At 42.9% G+C, this 24,652-nt stretch overlaps 1 protein-coding gene across 2 annotated transcripts in view; it reads right to left on the minus strand.

The window, feature by feature from the left end:
• Positions 1-24,652, minus strand: part of LOC141129926 (uncharacterized) — a 207,078-nt gene that overhangs the window by 29,943 nt on the left and 152,483 nt on the right. For both annotated transcript variants that reach the window (XM_073617955.1, XM_073617956.1), the window contains 3 exons: positions 23,362-23,483; positions 14,954-15,069; positions 7,454-7,532 (listed from right to left, as the gene is read on the minus strand). In XM_073617955.1, the coding sequence (XP_073474056.1) occupies positions 7,454-7,532; positions 14,954-15,069; positions 23,362-23,483 (317 nt within the window). The remainder of the gene's footprint in view (positions 1-7,453; positions 7,533-14,953; positions 15,070-23,361; positions 23,484-24,652) is intronic.

Here is a 24,652-nt window from a genome sequence, read left to right on the forward strand (position 1 = left end):
GATAGACTCATACCCAAAAAGACTGAGTACTGTAATACAATCAAAAGTTGCTTCAACAAAGTATTAGTTTAAGGGTGTGCACACTTATGCAATCATATTATTTTTGCTTTTTATTTTTTTTTTTTTTATTATAAACATAAGTTTATTTAGAATATTGTGCAGGTAAATAACAAACAAGAATATTGTACTTTGTGCGTGTCACAAGAATGGTTATGAAGTATTCACATGCATGTACAAATTTCGGTATTGAGAGTCAAAATAAATAAAATAAACTAAACCTAACATATGAACTTTTTTTTTCTGGCACTACTGTAATGGCTGTTAATCCATGCTGATAGAACAAAACCTCACCCCAGCACTCCACTCCATGGCAATACAAAACCTCCACACTATACATTGGGCAGTTCATGGCAACAGGATTCTTATCTATACAGCAATCTATGCCTCACATGTGTTGGTGTTGTCAATCCATTTATCCCATATCCTATTATATTTAGCTGGACAGCCCCTGTGTTTATATATAACCTTTTTATAGGGTAGGGATAAGTTCACCATTTTAATCCAGTCCCGAAAAGTAGGAGGGGAGGCCCTCATCCAATGTTTTGCCACCAGTTTTCTGGCGCAGAATAGAGATTCATATATGAAAGTAGCGGTAAATTTGTCTATGGTAACGTCTGGGAGCAACCCTAGAATGCATACCCTAGGTTCCACTTGAACAGGGGAGCCCATATCATCATGCAGGAATGTGATAATTTGGTTCCAATAGGTTTGAATAGCCGGACAAGACCATATAAGATGAAAAAAAGAGCTTATTGGACTCATACATCTTGGACAGTGAGTATCCTGGTTTTGAGAGAATTTGGCTAGCCTAGCTGGCGTGAGGTAAGATTTGTGTATTATATATAGCTGTGTCATTCGTTCCGGGAGTCTGGGGGAGGTCTTTTTAACGTTTTCTAGGACTTCGTCCCAGTCCTCATCTTCTACTGGTCCTATGTCTCCTTCCCATCTATTTTTTGCTGTGTTAACTATGTCCGCTACCGAGCGTGCACGGAGGGCTAGGTACAGTGTAGATATTAGTTTCGATGGTTCCGCCCCTGTTATAACTTCCACCAGGGACAGCATTTGTGTATTTGGATACCCGCTTGAAAATTGAGTTTGTAGGGCATGTGTGAGTTGTCTATATTTAAATAGCATACGTGGAGGTAATTGAAACTCATTACTCAAGGATCCAAAGCTTCTTACCCCTGACGGGGTGACTACTTGGTGTAAAAAGGTTATACCTTTCGCTGCCCATTCCGCCACCCCAGGGATCGACACCAACTCTCCTAGTTGTGGGTTGTGCCATAATGGGGTGTGGGAGTGGAAGAAGTCTGCCCCGGTCATTTTTAATGCTATTTCCCATATATGTTGGTGCTGTTTCAAGAGAGGTACTTGGTCAGGCCTACCCCTCCCGCACTGTCTACTCCTGAATAAGACCTGCAAGGGGGTATGGGTGACCCCGTTTGGTTTATTGCAGACCAGGGTCTGGTATTTGTCACTGTCCGTGTGATAAATATGATAGAAGTGTGATAGTTGTGCAGCTATATAATATGAATGGAAGTCTGGTAGGGCTGTTCCTCCTGATGTGGTAGGATTCTTAAGAGTGTTCCAGGCTAGTTTGTGTCTTCCTGAGCCCCATACAAATGAGTTAATGATTTTGTCTATTGTTTTGAAAATCTTTAGGGGGATAAGTACTGGTGAGTTCCAAAAGACATACAGAAATTTTGGCATTATGATCATTTTAATAAGGTTGATCCTACCCATGATACCCAGTGGGAGTCGTGCCCATACTTGAATGTGCGTTTTGAGGTATAAGAACAATGGTTCTATGTTGTTGTCCAGAAATTCCGTGGGATCTCTAGTTATTTTTATACCCAGGTATTGAATATATGTTACTCTCTGCAAGGGGAGGTTAGCTGAAAGTCTAGTGGGTGATGAAATATCTAGTGGGAGAATTTGTGATTTTGACCAGTTTATGCGTAATCCCGAGTACTTTCCAAAGTTTTCAATTGTGTTGAGAGCCGTCTGTAATGATGGACCCGAGTCCTCCAAATATAGGAGCATGTCGTCTGCGTACAGACTTACCTTTTCCAGTACATTACCCATCTTTAAGCCCCGGACCTCTGGGTTATTTCTAAGGGATATGGCGAGGGGCTCCACCGCAAGGGCGTATAGGAGGGGGGAGAGTGGGCAACCCTGCCTAGTCCCTCTTTCAAGAGGAAATGGGTCTGATGTGCACCCATTTACTGACACTCTGGCCTCAGGCAAGTAATAAAGTAGCTTAACCCACTTTATGAAGTTAGGTCCGAATCCGTATCCCCTCAGGCACTCCCACAGGTATTCCCACTCCACGGAATCGAACGCCTTAGCGGCGTCGAGTGACACCACTACCCTATCTCCGATCTCCTCATGAGCCGCCGAGATATTCATATATAGGCGACGCAGATTCATTGCCGTGTTTTTTCCAGGCATGAATCCCGTCTGATCTGAGTGAATTAGGGTCAGGATAATTTGGTTTAGGCGTATGGCCAGAATCTTTGCCAAGATCTTGATGTCAGCCTGGAGTAGTGAAATTGGGCGATAAGATTCAGGTTGTAATGGGTCTTTGCCCGGTTTGGGAAGCACTATGATCACCGCCTGTCTAAGTGAGTTGGGAAGTGATTCAGAGTCAAAGATGTGGTTGTATATTTTCAATAACTCGGGCACCAGTACCTCCGAGTAAGCGGCATAGAAATCTAATGGTAATCCATCCATCCCAGGGGCCTTGGCAGGCGCCAGGGATGCCACGGCCATCGTGATCTCGTCAACGGTGAGCGGGGCCTCAAGGGCCTCCCGTTGTGAATCCGAGACCCTGGGAAATGGAACATCTCGTAAGAATACTCTAGTTTCCCCCGCGGTGACCTGTACTTTGGATGAATAAAGGTCTGCATAGTATGTTCTAAATGTATCCGCTACAGATTTGGGGTCGGTAAGCAATATGTCACCCGTGGCCCTTAGGGAGACAACCACTGGGGGCCTAGTGTCCTGCTTGGCCAGATAGGCCAACAGTTTTCCCGCCCTTTCACCCTGTTCAAATATTCTTTGTTTTGTAAAAAAGAGTTTTTGTTTAGCCTTTTCAAAATGCATTTGATCTAGCATTCGAGTATGGAGTTTAAGTACTGAGGCTTTGTCTGGTGTGGGGTCCGTGTTGAAGTCCTGTGTGATCTCATCTAGTTTTTCGGCTGCCTCACGGATTAACTTACTTGAGTTGGCTTTCAACCTATTTATGCGTGATGTCAATAATGACCTAGCGTGTAGTTTGAATGCCTCCCAGATCATTCCCACGGAGGTAGTGTTATTATTGGTGCGGAAGAAATACTGCCATTCACCAAGTATGTCCTCCTGGTCCTCCAAAGCCGACAGCCAAAAGGGATGGAGGCGCCATATCCTGGGCCCAATCGGCGGGGATAATGTCAGGGAGGCCCAACATGGGGCATGATCTGAGAGGGACCGTGTGTGGTATCCTGCGCCTGTCAAGAGAGGGAGTAGAGTGTCTGAGGTGATTATCATGTCTATACGTGACATGGAAGAGTGCGATGCAGAAAAGCACGAGTATGTTCTCTCACCCGGGTGTTGGTGTCTCCATGTGTCTGTTAGGGAGAATTCCGTAAGTGTGCGTCCAAGTCTGGTGGTGCTGGTGGATTGAGCGTCTCGGTTTGTTTGTAGCCTGTCTATGGATGGGTCCAGCACCATGTTAAAGTCCCCGAGCCAAATGGTTGGTAGTAGGGGGTGTTTTGTCATGTATAAGAGACCTTCATTGATCAGGGCGGATGTGTATGGTGGGGGTATATAGAAGGCCAATATAAGGTATTGCGTACCCGATATAGTGCAGTGTAGAAATATAAATCTACCCAGGGGATCAGTCTCTACTGATATACAATTGAACGGGGTGGTCTTGGCGATTAGGACAGAGACCCCCCGTGAGTATGGGGTGTGTGTGGTGTGATATGACCATCCTATCCATGGGCGTTTTAGAGCATTTTGGAGTTGGCCAGTGACATGCGTCTCAGTCAAGACTATAATATCAGCACGATAGGATTTTAGGCAACCAAAAATCGCAGATCGTTTGATTTTGTCTCTAATCCCCCTGACGTTCCATGTTAAAAACTTTGTACTAGACATTTGAGATCATCTAAAGTAATAGAGACGCATGTCACTGAAAAATGCCCAGGACATATCTGTCCACGACCCGGAAGTCCCCCAGCCATGTAGTTTACGACCTTTAGGACGTCTATCAGTGCTTTCAATTGTGCCATATAACAGTAGCCATATAACCATCAAACAACATTTCCCATCCCCCCTCCCTGCCCTCCACCTCCCAAACTTGGTAGGGGCATTAATCCCAAAACTTGTGCGACCATAAAAGAGTAACTGTACCCTCATAAAAGCAAAAGTGTGTCGCACCATCTTAACCTTTGTCCACTGGGGGCACCTCCGCCTGTACAATCAGCAGAACACGTGCCACCAATGGAGGCGAACAAACGCTGGTTTAGATTCGGCAATGTAAATAGCAAACGTCATTGCTCAGCAGTGGTCAGCAAGAAAATATTCCCAACCGACCACTCCGCCGTGATTAGTATTAGTCATGCATGGCACACCTAATAAAAAGAATTTTAAAAATAAAGGGAAACAAAATAAAAATACAGTGTCACGGGGTGGTATGTGTCCTCCTCTCCCGTCTCGCCAGAAAGCAAAGGGAACCTTTCAGGGCTGGATGTGGGTTGGTAGATGGGATACAATCTGCCAGATGGGTCCGTATGTAGAAAGAAAGGAAAAAAGAAAAAAACAGTTCTGTCCCGGCGTATCCCAAGCTCACAGAAGCAGAGTGTGATAAGGCAGAACTTTCTGGGTGTGTGAGCACAGGTATGCGGGATACCATCCCTTGTGGATATAATAAGGCAGTTATTGTTCACAGGGGGAAACATGTAAATAAGTCAACTTACAGATAGTAGAGCCGAGGAATTGCAGGTCTAGCTGGGGGGACGGTTTCTTTCCGCCTCACGTTGGTCCAGCCAGGCCACTGCCTGGGCCGGGTCGTCAAAAAAGTGCGCTCGGTTCTCACCCACCACCCGAAGTCGGGCTGGGAACAGCATTGCATATTTCAGGTTCTGAGCCCTTAGGCGCCGTTTTATCTCTCCGAAGCGGGCCCGCTGCTTTTGAATCTCTGCTGAGAAGTCTGGGAAGGCCATCACGTGCCCCGATTGGAATGGAATGTTCCCCTTGGTTCTTGCCAGGCGCAGGATAGCATCCCGGTCCCTGAAGTTCATTAGCTTTGCAATGAAGGTACGAGGCGGTGCACCCTCAGGGGGGCGGCGAGCGGGCATGCGGTGTGCGCGCTCCACAACAAATGCAGTGGAAAAGGCCTCCCTGCCATAAGCATTGATAAGGAGTTTCTCCAAAAAGGTGGCTGGATCAGGGCCCTCCGACCCCTCCGGCAGACCAATAAATCTTATATTAGATCTGCGGGCCCGGTTCTCGAGGTCGTCCTGCTTCTGGGCGAGTTGCTGGAACTGGCGTTGCATGTCTTCCTGGCTATGTTGCAGGGGGTAAATTATATCCTCCGCGCGGCTTATCCTGGTCTCAGTCTCTGTGACCCGCTCCCGGATCTTTGTCATGTCCTGCCGGATCAATGAGATGTCCACCTTTACTTCCTCAATTTTGGAGGTTAGTGTGGCCTGACATACCGAGATCGCCTCCAGGACCCTGGTGGTGTCGGCCGCCTCATGTTCAGCTTGCTGCACGTCGGGAGACGCCGCCGAGGCGCCATCTTGTCCCTCCAGGCCTCGATCCACTCGGCGGTATCTGTCTAGGGAGGAGGACGCCGCGTTGTTTCTTTTCGGTGGGGACATACTTGCCCAAGGTGGCTGGGGTTGTTCCCCGCGTTGTGTGTCGGTTTAGGCGGTTATGGGTGTGCAGGATATTGCATTCAGGATGGATCACTGACGGAGCTCTGTCTAAGTGCGTCCGCTCACATTGCCGTCCAGGCCACGCCCCCTTGCTTTTTATTTTTACTTCCCTCCACCTAAAAGATTTCAGTTTGTTATTCAGCTGAGGTGTACAGTTTATAGGTCACAAAAAGTTGGTGGAAAAAGTTCTGAAATGATTTATCTTTGTCTCATTTTTTTACATCACACAAACCTGACATTTTAACAGGGGTGTGTAGACTTTTTATATCCACTGTATAAATATATATTATTTAGTATCCAAAATAACATGCAACATTTTTGTAAAGAAAATTCCAAAAAAAATAAAGCCCAACATGATTTGCCTTAAAAGGCTTTGTCAGAGGTGTAAACGAGTGAAATAGTACAAAAAAGCGTGTGACCTATACAGGTTACATGTATAAAATGGCAGGCACCTTGTTTGGGACGTGTATTTAAAGTGCATCAACATCATTTGTGCGAGGACATTATCTGGTACGCATGACTATGTCCCATGCATGTACATCCGATGTTCGAAAACGTCATTACCAAAATTATTGCAAAAAGGTAATGAGTTGTATGTGCATGGTTACACTGGTCTACTGCATGAAGAGAGCTGCTATAATTTCTTGCATCATACAGTATGACAACTTATATAGTAAGGCACTTATTATTATAGGGAGGGTGCCAGTTCATATGTTTTTATTAATACTTGACTAAATAAAATAATATACATACATTGTGGGGATTAATATCTGGCAGTTATAATTTAGAAATGTTTTCCCTCTTTTTTTGATAGTGGAGTTGAGTCATGGCCAGATTTGTATTGTCAAATTTTTCTTGTTAAAAATAATCTTACAGAAAGCAAGAGCATATTGGTAACATCAGATAAAAAAAGACTATACCTGACTTGGTAATAGAAGAATGCCAGGTGTGATATGGCTGATCACTAAGACCACATATAAATGTATGTTCCAGTCTAGCAATATATGGTATGCTCACAATGTACAAAGATCAGGCTATAAATTAGGCTTATATTTTAGATCCAGCTATTGTTAAAGGTCATCCTGACAGCTATAATCCTCATGTGTTTTTATATTCAGTAATTGTGACTAAAAAAGGGCACTTGACAACCTTACACATGCATATCTGAAAACCTTTGGCAACGAACACAGATTTTGATATGTCAAACTAAAACATAAAATTAACTGACTAATTAAAAAAAATATGGTTGATTACTTAAAAAGCGTCTCTATATCATGGTCATTTTAGACATTTTTGTAATACCAGTTTATGTTTCATTTTTTCTGCAAAAAAGACGTAATCAAAATATACCCATGCATACACAAAATGAGGCACAATCTAAAAAATAATAGCTGAATTAAGTTTGTACCGTTTTGGAAAAAATTACATGAACACAGAACACTAGTCACACAGAACAATCATTGATGTACCTAATCCTTGGTTCTTGATGAAAGGCTCTTGTACATCTGTTACCTTTTCCTGAAGCTGATTCACAGAATTAACGTCATACTTAAAAAGGTATATGCAATGAAAGAGGAATACATATTATAAAAACAAAGTTAACATTATATATTTCAAAAATACAGCCTGTCTAGATGTCCCTAAATTATGATTGTTTTAACTATGACATGTAAATGTTTAAAGTGGTTGTAAACCTAAGACATGAAAAATAAATAAACCACATCCCACTATAGTGTGTACAAACCTGAATACAAAGCACCCAATTTGGATGCTTTCTGATCTCTCTTCTCTCTACATGACTCATTTCTAATAGATAAGGTCACCTCAGGGGGGTATATAACTTTCCTCAAAACAGCTCTCAGAATACCGTCCGCTATGTGCTCTAGCTCTGCAGTGTGTGAGACGCCAGATCCACACCACCTGCTTGCTGCTGCTGAGAAAAAAAATCCTTTTATCTGTGTGTTGTAGAAGACTGTACAGGACAGATGGCTGTAGATAAACAGGTACAACATATGTAGGAGAATTTGTTTCATCTCTGTGCATCCCCTGAGGCCAGTCACTTCACTGGGTATATGTATGGGTTTACAACCACTTTAAGGAAATGGGTATCTGATGTCTGCTTTATCCAAGAAAACACTGAACATCAATTTAATAAGTCTGTATATTGAATCTTGTTTTCAGTATCAAGTCTCTCTATGAATAAATTACTAAATTGGTATCTAAAGATCGTCATATAATATTATACCATTATAATTTTAGAAATAGTTTGATATTTTCTGCAAAACCAACCTACATTTTCTGGTGAGAACCAGAAAATGCCTAACAACTCAAACTTTAGGTGTTCTTGCAGCTTTGTTTTGGATTTTCAAGAGTGTTAGGTACTGGGCATATTACTGCTTATTAACTGCTTTCTCTCCCTTGTGAGGAAAGTAGAAAGAACCATTGATTGGTTATCTTTACTAATTTTAACAGGTGGTTCTTTCAAATCAATGTTTTGCCTTTTTATTAGACTGGAGTTCTTTTTTTAAGACAACACTCAATTGTACGAATACTTTTGGACCTGATCTTGCAACTGCTGCATTCCTGTGGAGTTCCCCTATACGCTGTATTCCATGCTACAGTCTCTGGGCATCCCTTTGTTGGCTTTCCTCTTTATTCCCTGTCTTTAAAGAAAACCTATACTCACTGCTTTTTTCTCAAAGTATATGCACATTAGGGTTTTTGGTTTCATTTTGGGCTAACTTGCCTAGCATTATATGCTTGTTCTGGATCAGTGACTCACTTTTTACTGCCTGGATCCTGACACGTTGCTCTGGTGCAGTCTTCTGAACCAGCTTTGGAAGTGGGTTGTTTCCTGCATGTTTGTTTCTGTTCTAACCTGGATACTTGTCCCAGCAATGTTTCAGATTTGTTTTCTGTTTCCTGACTATAGTCTTGTACCCTCATGTTTCATGTATTTCCCAGCTTGTTCCCTCTTCTGTCTCTGTTTCTTTCTCTCTGCACTTGTCCTGTCATGTCTACTACACTTGATGCTCATTCCTTTTTCCTGCCCTTCTGTGTATTTGTGGCATGGTATCTCTTGGCTGAGTTTTTCATAGCATCTGTCTTTTTTCCCCAGTCCCTGTATCCCATGCCTTGTGTCTGCCTGGTCTTGTTCAGTTCTGTTAACACAGTCTTTTCAGTCTGTCTGCTTTCCTATTTTTCCATTTAAATTTCCAGCAACCCTTTGTGTCCATGCTTTTGCTCACCCATGGCTCTGCAATCCTTGTCCACCAAGATAGGGGTACAAACCCCCCAGTATCAAACCTTGACAATGGCTGAATTCCCATCTGTCTTATAACCTTATGACCTACAACACATGGATGGATATGCTGGCAGCAGACTAGGGGATAGAATAGACTTGTATGTGGTCTTGTACGCTGATGCCCTAATACTGTACACAGACGATACTGAAAATGCACTTCCTGCTGCAATACAAACTATTTGAAATTCTTGGTCCTATTCAGGCTTGCAGATTAACTGGCAAAAATCAGTGGTCATGCCACTATACACAGGAGCTCCTCTGTCTGCTATTCTTAATTCTTCCCTTTCAGTGTTTTTTATATTTATTACTAAAAGTCTTGCCTTTTGGTGGTTTTAATAACTATTAATAAAGGCCATAAACAGGGCCTGGATGTCAATATCACTGCACTACTCCAGTTTATCAAAATAAAACTGAAATTTTGGATCAAACTTTCTCTCTCAGTGGTGGGCAGGATCAATATCATTAAAATAGTACTTACGCTTAATGTTCCGCCCAAAAAAAAATATTAAAAGCCAGCAGCTACACATACTGCAGCTGCTGGCTTTTAACAGGACACATACCTGTCCTGGAGTCCCGCGATGTCGGCACCGCAACTGATGTTTCCATCAGTTGTCGGGTGCTGGTGCCGCCATTGCGGGTAAGGGAACCCGGCAGTGTAGCCTTACAGCTTCACGCCGGGAACCCTACTGCACATGCACGAGGCCCTGCTCCTCTCTCCTACTGGCCGGGCATCAGGGAGAGGAGAGAGCCCCGGGGTCATGTCATGGGCCGGTATCCTGTCCCCCCTCCCCCCTGAAAGATGCCAATTGTGGCACCTGAAGGGGAGAGGAGACAAATGAGCGGTTCCACTTTTGGGTGGAGCTCCGCTTTAAGTGCTATGTGTTATCGCACATGCCTTTGATGGTCCCTAAATCCTTTTTCAAGGAACTAAACACCCTATTGTGCTTATTTATTCGGTCTGGTTGTAGACATACAGGTGAGCTGAGGTTGACTACTTATACAGACTTAAAGGAGAGAAGAAATGGTCTTACCTTATATTTATATCTCCTACCTAGCAGGGCTATTGAAACATGTAGTTGAATGATTCTTCCCTCATGATCCTACAACAGTAAAGGCCTATCTGGCACATGTGCTTCGAACTGGAAAATGCTCCTGGAGGCCCTGAATGTATTTGCCTCTAAACCTCAACTTCTGATGCTCAGATTGGCTAAATCAATTTCAACTGTAGTTAAAAAAAACTGCCCCTATGAGGAACCTTCAGATAATCTTAAACTATGGGACAACCCAATACTTGTCCAGTTAAAATCTATACCAGACACTGTATCCTAGTAAACTAGAGTGATGCTGATTCTGTCAGATATATACAGTATCTCACAAAAGTGAGTACACCCCTCACATTTTTGTAAATATTTTATTATATCTTTTGATCTATCTGACAATATCGATCAAAAAGAGTAGAGAATGGGATTCCCGTCTGAGTACACAGTAGGTAGCACTCACCGCATGTAGGTCGGGGGTGCAATCAAAATACTGTATCGGAAAAAGAAGAAAAATAATAAACTAAATGACCAAAAACACACCCTGAAGAGTAAACAAAAAGATTTATTGGCTATAGAAAGCAAGGTACAAAAGTATTGGCAACCACCCCTAAAAGATAGATATGGTAGGAGTATCCACATCCATGGGATCCCACCAAGCTATCTATACCCTCCCTGTAAACAGTGTATATATACCTACATGGATAAATGAGAGAGCCCGCAATGGAGGGAGTCCTCCCTTCCCCAATATACAGAACTCCCCTACAGCACCTGTAATACCCCCAGCTACCTGAGAATACAGACTGAACTGTGAAATTCCTGACGGGACAGTGTGATAATGCTAATGCAAAAATAGTTCACGCTGTTCCCATAAACGAATAACCCAGTAGAAAGCCATGATACCTGCAGTCCGTCAGTCAGTCAGAAAATGAAAAATTGGAACCAATAGAAGCAAAAACAATATAAGGACAAGTGTGGTAATCCAAATGATGAAATGTGAAGGTAAAACAGGGAAAGCTAATTTCGCCTGATGAAAAAATATATATATATTTATCCTAAAGTATGGATCAGTCCCATGTTCTCATCCCGTGTTCCAAATTGTGAAGGTATGTAAAATGTCCAATATAATTGATTCGCCACTGGATATAAAAGTGTACTACCACAAGAGTGGGAACATCTAAACTAGTTGGTATGCCATGTAACCTTGTGCCGAGGAGTTTGCGTCAAGCAGGTATATCCTCAAGGCTGAATGAATGCTATATGAGGATACAATTTCAATATCCAACTGATTGCTGTATGACCTCCTTGTGATAATAGCAGGCAAATGTACAGAAAGATTACAGCCAGGGTTACTCACTGATCATATAGATGTCCCTCCAGTGCATAGCGATATTCAAATTGTCGATCAAAGAGCGATCTTAGTTCATCTCTGTGTGGTATGTGTATCCAAACGATATTCCAATGCGTCCATGTTAGAAGCAAGGCATAGGTGCATCTTCACCTGAAATGCTTGACTGATCAACGGAGCAATTATCCATTCCATGACACCTGCTGCTAGCTCTCTCCATGGTGGCTCATCTGCGGGCTCTCTCATTTATCCATGTAGGTATATATACACTGTTTACAGGGAGGGTATAGATAGCTTGGTGGGGTACCATGGATGTGGGTACTGCTATCATATCTATCTTTTAGGGGTGGTTGCTAATACTTTTGTACCTTGCTTTCTATAGCCAATAAATCTTTGTGTAGTTTACTCTTCAGGGTGTGTTTTTGGTCATTTAGTTTATTATTTTTCTTTTTTTTCAGCTCGATCTGACAACACTAAAGAAATGACACTTTGCTACAATGTAAAGTAGTGAGCACACAGCTTGTGTAACAGTGTAACTTTGCTGTCCCCTCAAAATAACTCAACACACAGCCATAAATGTCTAAACCGCTGGCAACAAAAGTGAGTACACCCTCCTAAGTGAAAATGTCCAAATTGGGCCCAATTACCCATTTTCCCTCCCCGTGTCATGTGACTCCTTAGTGTAACAAGGTCTCAGGTGTGAATGGGGAGCAGATGTGTTAAATTTGGTGTTATCACTCTCACTCTCTCATGCTGGTCACTGGAAATTCAACATGGCACCTCATGGCAAAGAACTCTGTGAGGATCTGAAAAAAAAAAGAATTGTTGCTTTCCATTAAGATGGCCTAGGCTATAAGAAGCCAAGACCCTGAAACTGAGCTGCAGCCCTGTGGCCAAGACCATACAGCAGTTTAACTGGACAGCTTCGACCAAAGAAGTTGAGTGCGAGTGCTCAGCATCATATCCAGAAGTTGTCTTTCAGAAATAGATGTAAAAGTGCTGCCAGCATTGCTGCAGAGGTTGAAGGGGTGGGGGGTCAGCCTGTCAGTGCTCAGACTATATACCTCACACAGCATCAAATTGGTCTGCATGGCTGTTGTCCCAGAAGGAAGTCTCTTCTAAAGATGATGCACAATAAAGCCCGCAAACAGTTTGCTGAAAACAAGCAGGCTAAGGACATGGATTAGTGGAACCATGTCCTGTGGTCTGATGAGACCAATATAAACTTATTTGGTTCAGATGGTGTCAAGCAAGTGTGGTGGCAACCAGGTGAGGAGTACAAAGACAAGTGTGTCTTGCCTACAGTCAAGCTGGGTGGTGGGAGTGTCATGGTCTGGGGCTGCATGAGTGCTGCTGGCACTGGGGAGCTACAGTTCATTGAGGGAACCATGAATTCCATCATGTACTGTGACATATTGAAGCAGAGCATGATCCCCTCTCTTAAAGGGCTGTGCCGCAGGGCAGAATTCCAACATAACGACCCCAAACACACCTCCAAGACAACCACTGCCTTGCTAAAGAAGATGAGGGTAAAGGTGATGGACTGGCCAAGCATGTCTCCAGACCTAAACCCTATTGAGCATCTGTAGGGCATCCTCAAACGAAAGGTGGAGGAGCGCAAGGTCTTTAACATCCACCAGCTCTGTGATGTCATCAAAGAGGAGCGGAAGAGGACTCCAGTGGCAACCTGTGAAGCTCTGGTGAACTCCATGCCCAAGTGGGTTAAGCTGGGAAAAAAATGGTGGCCACACAAATTAGACACTTTGGACCCAATTTGGACATTTTCACTTAGGGGTGCACTCATTTTTGTTGCCAGCATTAACATGTTATTTAGACATTAATGGCTGTGTGTTGTATGTTAATAATCAGTTATGTACCTATGACCAATTTCAGGAGTCTTTTTCTCTCCCAAGGGGATTCTTCTGCTATTTACTATTGTAACATGCCTTGAACACCCAGTTTCAAACCTTAAACCTCTGAATCTCCTAATACCCTTTAATTAGAATGAATACATCTCAGGGGCCTAAGGGGTTTATATCTGTCTTGCACTCTCAGTTATTTCATACCAAACTGGGCAAATCTACTTTGGCGGTGGGGGACAGGTGAAAAACAGCTGAAGATTGGGATGATATTCGGCAATCTTACTTGTCGGTATCTCTGTAAGTCAATAATAAACTTATATATTATTCAAACATAGCTAACACTGACTCATTTACACAAAATGGGTTGGCTACCACATACAAATTATCTGCACTGTCAAAAGCTCTAAGCAGAGTTTGTCCACTTGATTTGGTCAAGTTGTATAATTAACAAATTTTTGGTCCCTATTTCCTGACGTTTCTGATTACAATACCTTTTCCCTGCTGCCTGGAAAATTGCCTGTGGATGAGGAGTTGTGGCCCCACTATACACAGATTTTATTTTGAGAATAACTCAATTTATAGCTCATAAGCAATAGTGTGAGGTGGATGCAAACAACTTCCCCTACTCTACCTCAATGAATCCTTGTGTTTAACCAAATAATTCCATATGAAAGAGTAATTTTTACTAACAGGAAACACCTAAATACATTTAATAAAGTATTTGACTTTTGGAGGAATTCACGGTTAACTCCTATGGATACTGATATTCCTCTGCATATGTAAAACAGATCTTAGTGGGTAAAAGACAACAAAGAGGTTGTGTTTTTGTTTTTTCGGTTTTACTACTACACAGGCAAGGATTTCCTCTGTGTGGTTACCTTGTTTTCAATATACACGGTTTAAAAGCAAAAAAACTCTTTGGCAACCGCCTACTCAAGGTATATTAATTATAATTTATATTACAGAATTAAAACCCTTTTCTAGCTCTCTGCTTTTATAGATTGGTGTTCAGGTTTCTAGACTAATACAGTGCATTGCTACACTGACATTCTACATGAAGTATTAGTGGGGTGCTGTCCCTTACATAAAATGTGTCTGTAGCATGCAGAGATTGTGAATGTTTCCTCTCTTTAAGCTAAAGTTACATTAGAATGTCTCACATGAACCTGTGAGTTGTAATGAACACAGCCCATATATTATCAAGTTCACCAATAAACTGCAAATAAATTAAAGCGATGCTAAAATTCCTATTAACCTTTTCAGGTGAATATACAAATAACTATAACTTTACGTATACATAAATATACTTTTAGAATATTTTCTACCACTTATATCTTTTATATAACTTTCATTCTGCACTGGCTAATATAGAGATATAAAGCTATTGTCTTTCAAACCTAAAAATGAAATTTACTTACTTCTCTAGACAAAAATGTCACAGAGGATTTGGTAGATTTATATGATTCCAAGCTTGCCCAACAAGATGTTTCAAGACTTTTCTCTTTTTGTAGTGGTCTTATTTTGGAACAAGTAGCTGAGCAAAGGAAAGTAAGGGACTTTTTCAATTTCTATGAAGTTGTGTTCACAAGCCAGCAAGTGACATTACACATATTACACATATCTCAGTTTTGCAAGTATGCTGAGGGATGCTGCTCTAAAAGACTCATCTGTACAGAAGGTGTCCAAAGATTTCTCTAAGAAAATAAGTGGGGAAATGTTCTAAGAGCCCCTCTGTAGATCCCAGAATTAAAAACAAAAAGGTACTAATACACAAACAGATCAACTTGCCTAAGCCTAACTGATTTGGCAGAGTGGCACTACCTTTAACAGATTCAGAAATTTAAACTTATGGGAAAATTTGACAGATATGGACATTCAACTGCCATAACAATGGAAGAAAATGTACAAACACAATACAGATGGCCAGATACAGTCATCATATGAAGAAATTTCTTAAATCATTGTTTTTATATCCAACTGCATTTCGCAAATCAAGCTACAACTGGCTAGTATACAGAGAAAATAGAACTCTACTTCCTTGTGTAACAGATGACTTTGAAGACTTCCTTCATGCAGTGCCATTTTTTGTGTCCTTTTAATTACTGTAGCACAAACAATGACATTAAAAAGAAAAACAGAAAATTGGAGAGAATGTCTAATTTAATACAGTGTACAACCTTTTCTTTACATATTTTCAGATCATAATATCCCAAACAAAAGGATATTACATTTGTCATTTAAAATTTGTACAAATCTAGTTTAAAATATTTCACAGATCAGCAAAAAGAACACATAAGCAACATAAATGAACTGTACTGTACGCCTTGATTTCACTGTAAGGCTAGGTTCACACATGTCTGATGCACATTTCCCCTCAGTTTTCACTGCAAATTTCCAAAGCAGCTGTTCAGCTGCAATTTAGATGCGGTTCAGATGCAAATTTTTGGAGCTGACGGCTACTGGCGTCTTTAACATTAGCTGGTTGTTAAGAAGTGGTTCGGGAAGCCAGCCGTCGTGCCCTTAACAATGGATGACATGGGGTTCCCTGCTGACAGCTGAATGTGAAAAAACCATTGCCAGCAAAAAAAAAAAAAAAACTGTGAAAAAAAAAAAGGTGAGGGGTTCCCCCTTCCAATCCATACCAGGCCCTTACAGGTCTGGTACGGAGTTTAAGGGGAGCCCCACGCCAAAATAAAAAAAATATATAAAAACGGCGTGGAGTCCCCCCATATCCATTCTGGTATGGATTTTGAGGGGAACACTCATGCCAAAATAAAAATAAGAAATGGTGTAGTGTCCCCCCCAAAATCCATACCAGACCCTTATCTGAGCATGCAGCTTAGCAGGCCAGGAAAGGGGGGGGGGGGACGAGCAAGCACTCCCCCCTCCTGAACCATACCAGGTCATATGCACTCAACAAGGAGGGCATGCACCGATCGATGACGTCACAAGGGGGGCTGTGCTACCAACTGTCAGACGGCGGGAGCGGAGCTTTTTTTTTCTTTTTGCGGGTCAGCGGTGGTGGCGGGCATCGTGATTGACGATGGATCTACACCGGGGGACATTGTTTTTTAATCAATGTCAAAAAACGGTCTCTGTGTTCTTATTTTTTTTTACACTCTCTTGGTGAACAAGTAGGGGTACAATGTACCCCATACTCATTCACATGGGGGGGTGGGATCTGGGGGCCCGCTTGTTAAAGGGGGCTTCCAGATTCCAATAAGCCCCCTGCCCGCAGACCCCCACAACCACCAGCCAGGGTTGTGGGAAAGAGGCTCTTGTCCCCATCAACATTGGGTTAAGGACATGTGGCCTAATATACTTCAGGAGGGGGGAGGTGCTCGCTTATCCCCCCTTTCCTGCCCTGCCAGGCTGCATGCTCAGATAAAGGTCTGGTATGGATTTTGGGGAGGACCCCATGCTAATTTTAAAAACAATTATGGTGTGGGGGTTCCCTTCAAAATCCATACCAGACCTAAGGGGCTGCTATAAATTTAGGGGGGGACCCCACAACTTTTTATTTTAAATTTTGGCATGGGGTTCCCCTTAAAATCTATACCAGACTCAAAAGGGTCTGGTATGGATTAGGGGAGGGGGGATTAGGGGAGGAAGGGGGCCCACGCTGTTTTTTTCTGATCGAATTTGTGTTTAAAAGTGATCAGATGAGAGATTCAGATGTGTTTCCATAGAAGGTAATAAGCCTGGAATTCGCACTGCAACTGGACTGCATATATGTGAATGAAAAGCTCCATAGAAAGCCGGTTTGATTCACGGTTCAAAACGCATCGAATGCCCATATATGCGAATGCAGCATAAATGCAATGCTATAGTTAAAAAAAAAAAAAAAAAAAGACTTTCTATTTCCTGAACTACACTGAGGCAGTCAAGACAAATAGCCTATATCTAGTTTTGATGCCAGAAGGTTACTGAATCTTTACCATTTTTAACCACTTCAGCCCCGGACCATTATGCTGCCTAAGGACCAGAGGACTTTTTCCAATTTGGCACTGCGTCGCTTTAACTGCTAATTGCGCGGTCATGCAATGCTGTACCCAAACGAAATTTCCGTCCTTTTCTTCCCACAAATAGGGCTTTCTTTTGATGGTATTTGATCACCTCTGCGGTTTTTATTTTTTGCGCTATAAACGGAAAAAGACCGAAAATTTTGAAAAAAAGTGATATTTTCTACTTTTTGTTATAAAAAAAATCCAATAAACTCAATTTTAGTCATACATTTAGGCCAAAATGTATTCGGCCACATGTCTTTGGTAAAAAAAATGTCAATAAGCGTATATTTATTGGTTTGCGCAAAAGTTATAGCGTCTACAAGCTAGGGTACATTTTCTGGAATTTACACAGCTTTTAGTTTATGACTGCCTATGTCATTTCTTGAGGTGCTAAAATGGCAGGGCAGTACAAAACCCCCCCAAATGACCCCATTTTGGAAAGTAGACACGCCAAGGAAATTGCGGAGAGGCATGTTGAGCCCATTGAATATTCATTTTTTTTGTCCCAAGTGATTGAATAATGACAAAAAAAAAAAAAATTACAAAAAGTTGTCACTAAATGATATATTGCTCACACAGGCCATGGGCATATGTGGAATTGCACCCCAAAATACATTCAGCTGCTTCTCCTGAGTACGGGGATACCACATGTGTGGGACTTTTTGGGAGCCTAGCCGCGTACAGGGCCCCGAAAACCAATCACCGCCTTCAGGATTTCTAAGGGCGTAAATTTTTGATTTCACTCCTCACTACCTATCACAGTTTTGAAGGCCATAAAATGCCCAGATGGCACAAAACCCCCCCAAATGACCCCATTTTGGAAAGTAGACACCCCAAGCTATTTGCTGAGAGGCATGTTGAGTCCATGGAATATTTTGTATTTTGACACAAGTTGCGGGAAAGTGACAAATTTTTTTTTTTTCACAAAGTTGTCACTAAATGATATATTGCTCACACAGGCCATGGGCATATGTGGAATTGCACCCCAAAATACATTTAGCTGCTACTCCTGAGTATGGGGATACCACATATGTGGGACTTTTTGGGAGCCTAGCTGCGTATGGGGCCCCGAAAACCAATCACGCCTTCAGGATTTCTAAGGGTGTAAATTTTTGATTTCACTCTTCACTGCCTATCACAGTTTCGGAGGCCATGGAATGCCCAGGTGGCACAACCCCCCCCCCCCCAAATGACCCCATTTTGGAAAGTAGACACCCCAAGCTATTTGCTGAGAGGCATGGTGTGTATTTTGCAACTCTCATTTGTTTTTGAAAATGAAGAAAGACAAGAAAAAACTTTTTTTTTTCTTTTTTCAATTTTCAAAACTTTGTGACAAAAATTGAGGTCTGCAAAATACTCACTATACCTCTCAGCAAATAGCTTGGGGTGTCTACTTTCCAAAATGGGGTCATTTGGGGGGGGGGGGGTTTGTGCCACCTGGGCATTCCATGGCCTCTGAAACTGTGATAGGCAGTGAAGAGTGAAATCAAAAATGTATGTCCTTAGAAAGCCTGAAGGCAGTGCTTGGTTTTCGGGGTCCCGTACGCGGCTAGGCTCCCAAAAAGTCTCACATATGTGGTATCCCCGTACTCAGGAGAAGCAACAGAATGTATTTTGGGGTGTAATTTCACATATTCCCATGGCATGTTTGAGCAATATATCATTTAGTGACAACTTTGTGCAAAAAAAAAAAATTGTCTCTTTCCCGCAACTTTTGTCACAATATAAAATATTCCATGGACTCGACATGCCTCTCGGCAAATAGCTTGAGGTGTCTACATTCCAAAATGGGGTCATTTGGGGGGGTTTTGAACTGTCCTGGCATTTTATGCACAACATTTAGAAGCTTATGTCACATATCACCCACTCTTCTAACCACTTTGTTTACATGAAAAAATTATTTTTTTTTGCAAGAAAATTACTTTGAACCCCCAAACATTATATATTTTTTTAAAGCAAATGCCCTACAGATTAAAATGGTGGGTGTTTCATTTTTTTTTCACACAGTATTTGCGCAGCGATTTTTCAAACGCATTTTTTGGGGAAAAAACACACTTTTTTCAATTTTAATGCACTAAAACACACTATATTGCCCAAATGTTTGATGAAATAAAAAAGATGATCTTAGGCCGAGTACATGGATACCAAACATGACATGCTTTAAAATTGCGCACAAACGTGCAGTGGCGACAAACTACATAAATTTTTAAAAGCCTTTACAGGTTACCACTTTAGATTCACAGAGGAGGTCTACTGCTAAAATTACTGCCCTTGATCTGACGTTCGCGGTGACACCTCACATGCATGGTGCAATTGCTGTTTACATTTGACGCCAGACCGACGCTTGCGTTCGCCTTTGCGCGAGAGCAGGGGGGGACAGGGGTGCCCTTTTTTTTTTTTTTCTTTATTATTTTTTGCTTTTTTATCTTATTTTTAAACTGTTCTTTTCATTTTTTTTTTAATCATTTTTATTGTTATCTCAGGGAATGTAAATATCCCCCATGATAGCAATAGGTAATGACAGGTACTCTTTTTTGAAAAAATTGGGGTCTATTAGACCTTAGATTTCTCCTCTGCCCTCAAAGCATCTGACCACACCAAGATCGGTGATAAAATGCTTTCCCAATTTCCCAATGGCGCTGTTTACATCCGGCGAAATCTAAGTCATGAAATGCTCGTAGCTTCCGGTTTCTTAGGCCATAGAGATGTTTGGAGCCACTCTGGTCTCTGATCAGCTCTATGGTCAGCTGGCTGAATCACCGGCTGCATTCTCAGGTTCCCTGTTGAGACAGGAGAGCCAGAGAAAAACACGGAAGACGGTGGTGGGCATTCCCTCCCACTGCTTGTAAAAGCAGTCTAAAGGCTAATTAGCCACTAGGATTGCTTTTACATGAAAGCCGACCGCTGGCTGAAAAGAATGATACCAAGATGATACCTAAACCTGCAGGCATCATTCTGGTATAACCACTCAAAGTCGTGAATGGTGTACCTGAAGACAAAAAAATGGTTAACAATAAAACACAGTAAATGGTAAAGTATAAAAAATTGCATACCTGAAAAGCAAACATGATAAAACATAATAACAATAAAACATTGCAGAATAGAATAGAATAAAAAAGAGCAGAACAATAGAGAGAGAATAGAGAGAGAGAGAACAATAAAACGACAGCTATTTTTATTTTATTTTATATATATATATATATATATATATATATATATATATATATATATATATATATATATTTTTTTACACTTTTTTTTGTAACTAACTTTTATAACTGTAACCGGGTCTCTCAAAATGCAATGGCATCTTGGGAGACCCTGTGAAAGTGTGCCTAGTCTGTGCAATGCTGTACCCTACGCTAATACGCAACTAGTGAATGGTAGCGTTCAAAACATTCACCAATGCAAAGACCAGGATTATCAGGACAGGAGGGACAATAATAGCGGGTGTCACGCCTATATCCGCGCTTGCTGCAGACACGACATCTTTTTTGGGGGGGTTCGCTGGGTAGCGGTACTCGGGAGGACATAAAGAAAATGCCTCTCATGCAGCCGACTGCATTTGGTTGGGGATGTGAATGGGGGAAGTACGGGCGCTGCAGAAGTGACGGGTTCCCAATTAGGATTGGCGAATGCAGCAGGAAGGGCATTATGGGCACGACGGGCCTGTGTTTGTCTTCTTGGTGGCAGCGGGACACTACTTGTGCTTGCCACCTCACCAGCTTGAACTGCATTTATGGGACTCGCCACGTTACCAAGTGTTACTGCAGTGCTGGTTTGACTACGACCGGGGTGTACTAGGCCGCTGGTGCTTGCCAGTTCACCAAAACGCTGCCAAAAAAACTGTTAGCGATCGCAGGGATCAGGCCTGACTCTGCGAACGCTGCAGTTATGAGTTTAGTGCTTTGTAAGTGACAGTGATCGATTGATACTGCACTTGGGTGGGCTGGGCTGGGCCGGGCGGAGGGGCAAAACGCAGGTGCTAGCAGGTATCTGGGCTGATCCCCCTAACACTGCGTTTTTGGGAACCCTAAACTGCTGGGGATGCTAGTATAGATCTGATCGGATCAGATATTGATCCGTTCAGATACTATACCACTAAGGGAGGCGTATGCTGCAAATGTGGGTGTTAGCGGTACTGGCGCTAACCTGATGCTGCTTGGGGCTGGTGCTTGCCAGTTCACCAAAACGCTACCAAAAAAACTGTTAGCGATCGCAGGGATCGGGCCTGACTCTGCGAACGCTGCAGTTATGCGTTTAGTGTTTTGTAAGTGACAGTGATCGATCGATACTGCACTTGGGTGGGCTGGGCTGGGCCGGGCGGAGGGGCAAAACGCAGGTGCTAGCAGGTATCTGGGCTGATTCCGCTAACATTGCGTTTTTGTGAACTCTAAACTGCTGGGGACGCTAGTATAGATCTGATCAGATCAGATATTGATCCGATCAGATACTATACCACTAAGGGAGGTGTACGGTGCGTGCTTGGGTGTTAGCGGTACTGGCGCTAACCTGACGCTGCCTGGGGCTGGTGCTTGCCAGTTCACCAAAATGCTACCAAAAAAACTGTTAGCGATTGCAGGGATCAGGCCTGACTCTGCGAACGCTGCAGTTATGCGTTTAGTGTTTTGTAAGTGACAGTGATCGATTGATACTGCACTTGGGTGGGCTGGGCTGGGCGGAGGGGCAAAACGCAGGTGTTAGCAGGTATTTGGGCTGATCCCGCTAACACTGTGTTTTTTGGAACCCTAAACTGCTGGGGACACTAGTATAGATCTGATCGGATCAGATATCGATCCGTTCAGATACTATACCACTAAGGGAGGCGTATGCTGCGTGCGTGGGTGTTAGCGGTACTGGTGCTAATCTGACGCTGCCTGGGGCGACGCATATCACCGCCGGGCGATCAGGGGGCTAAACCTTTATTCGGTAATAAACGGCGGGTTCCCTGACACTATAAAAAATAAACGAACTAACCAGCGTCACCCGTAACGGTTATACGGTGATCAGTGGTGAAAGGGTTAACTAGGGGGCAATCAAGGGGTTAAAACATTTATTAGATAGTATATGGGGGTCCCTGACGCTATAAAACGCTGACGGCGAACCTAAATATTTACATCCCTAACTAGCGTCACCAGCGACACTAATACAGCGATCAGAAAAATGATCGCTTAGCGACACTGGCGACAGGGGGGTGATCAAGGGGTTAAAACTTTATTAGGGGGAATACCCTAGACCTTAAGGGGGCTAATACTAACTGCCCTACCACAGTAACTGTCACAAACTGACACCATGCAGTAATCAGAAAAAAAAAAAACTGCTTGGTGTCAGTGTGACAGGGAGGGGTGATTGGGGGGTGATCGGGGGTGTTTTGTGTGCCTGGCATGTTCTACTGTGAGGTGTAGTGTTTGTGCACTCACATGGATGTCTTCTCTCCTCGGCGCCGGAACGGAAAATACCGAGCCGAGGAGAGATGACATCATTTCCTTTGCTGCTGTTTAGCATACAGCAGCAAAGGAATGTTCTGATTGGCCGGCGACGATCGCGAGGGGGGGGCCACGAATGGATGGCCTCCCCTTCACCTCCGAGGGACAAAAGAGGACCGCCTCAGGCACCGGGGGGGGGGGGGTCGTCCGATCGGACCCCCCACCCGCGGGAGGCAGATCACGTGTATGTACGTGATTCTGCCTGCCGTACCGCCTTGCCGACGTACATCGGCGTGAGGCGGTCCTCAAGTGGTTAAACAGATTTAAAGCATGAATTGGGTAAACAAAAATAAGCAAATACTTCAAGGTCTAAACACTTTGAGGAATAAATACCTTGGTTGACTGGAGTGCTGTGTCTAGCTGAAGCCTCTATGGATTTGGGTGGAGTGAAGTCCTTTGCAGGACTTTTAAGGTCCAACAAAATGGTTGATATCCCCTCTACATCAATAATTGATCTGCAGAACACACAGCAATGTTATTTATGCCACCTTTATCTGTTTATACTACTAAACAGGCTAAACAGGTAATTCTAGTGTCTGGTAGTGTGTAGCAGTGTTAATTTTGGCAGCAAATTTCGATTTAGTTTTAGTCTTAGGACTAAAATGGCATTTTAGTTTTAGTCCCATTTTAGTCTTCTGAAAGTGTTTTAGTTTTAGTCTTAGTCATTGACTAAAACGCCATCTTAGTTTTAGTCCCATTTTAGTCATCGTATTTTAGTCGACTAAAATCTCCAGTACATTTTAGTCTAATATAATCATTTTAGTCAACTAAAATTGAATGTGCACAGTACACAGCCCCCCACCCTCTGCACAATACACAGACCCCAACAGTACACAGCCCCCCACCTTATGCACAATACAAAGCCCACAGTACACAAAACACAGGCCCCACCCTCTGCACAATACAAAGCCCCCCACAATAAACAGCCCCCCTTGCATTCCCAGGAGACCCCCAGTCTCCTGGGACAGCACTGCCAGCGTACTCTAAAGTTAAGAATAAATGACTGCCAGCCCTTTCTCATACACAGCTCCTCCTGTGTCACTCTCATTGTAAATCAAAGTCTCTAAATTTACCTCATAGCTTAGTTCTTGCATGGACCCGGTCACATGGCTGCTCTCCTCTGAAGATTAATGGATGGTCATGTGAAGCAGGAGGAGCAGAGCGGCCAACAAGAACAAAGCTATTGAGGTTAGAAGCTTCAGCTTACAATGAGTGACACAGGAGGAGGAGCAGTATAGGGGAAGGGGCTGGCAACGATTCTTTCCTAATGATAGACTTTGCTGGCAGTGCTGTCCAAGGGCCAGGAGAGGCAGGGCGGCTGGCTTGACCACCCCCCAATGTGTGGCACCCGGGGGCAGACTGCCCGATCCCCGCCTCCTATTGGTAAAAAACAAATATCGGCGTATAACATGCACACACTGTGTTATACGCCGATAAATAAAAATTTTGTTTAGTTTTCGTCACTGTAAAAAAGCCTCTGACGAAAACATTTTCGTTGACGAAATTAACACTGGAGTGTAGTTAAAAAATATGGCCAAAAATGTTTTGGACATACTTCCCCTATGTATTACAGGAGTGCACTTACTTGTGCTCTCCTGTGACCCAGGTTCAGCTTTAGCCCGCT

Source organism: Aquarana catesbeiana, linkage group LG02 (genome assembly GCF_042186555.1).
Source record: "Aquarana catesbeiana isolate 2022-GZ linkage group LG02, ASM4218655v1, whole genome shotgun sequence".
NCBI classification, from domain to species: domain Eukaryota; kingdom Metazoa; phylum Chordata; class Amphibia; order Anura; family Ranidae; genus Aquarana; species Aquarana catesbeiana.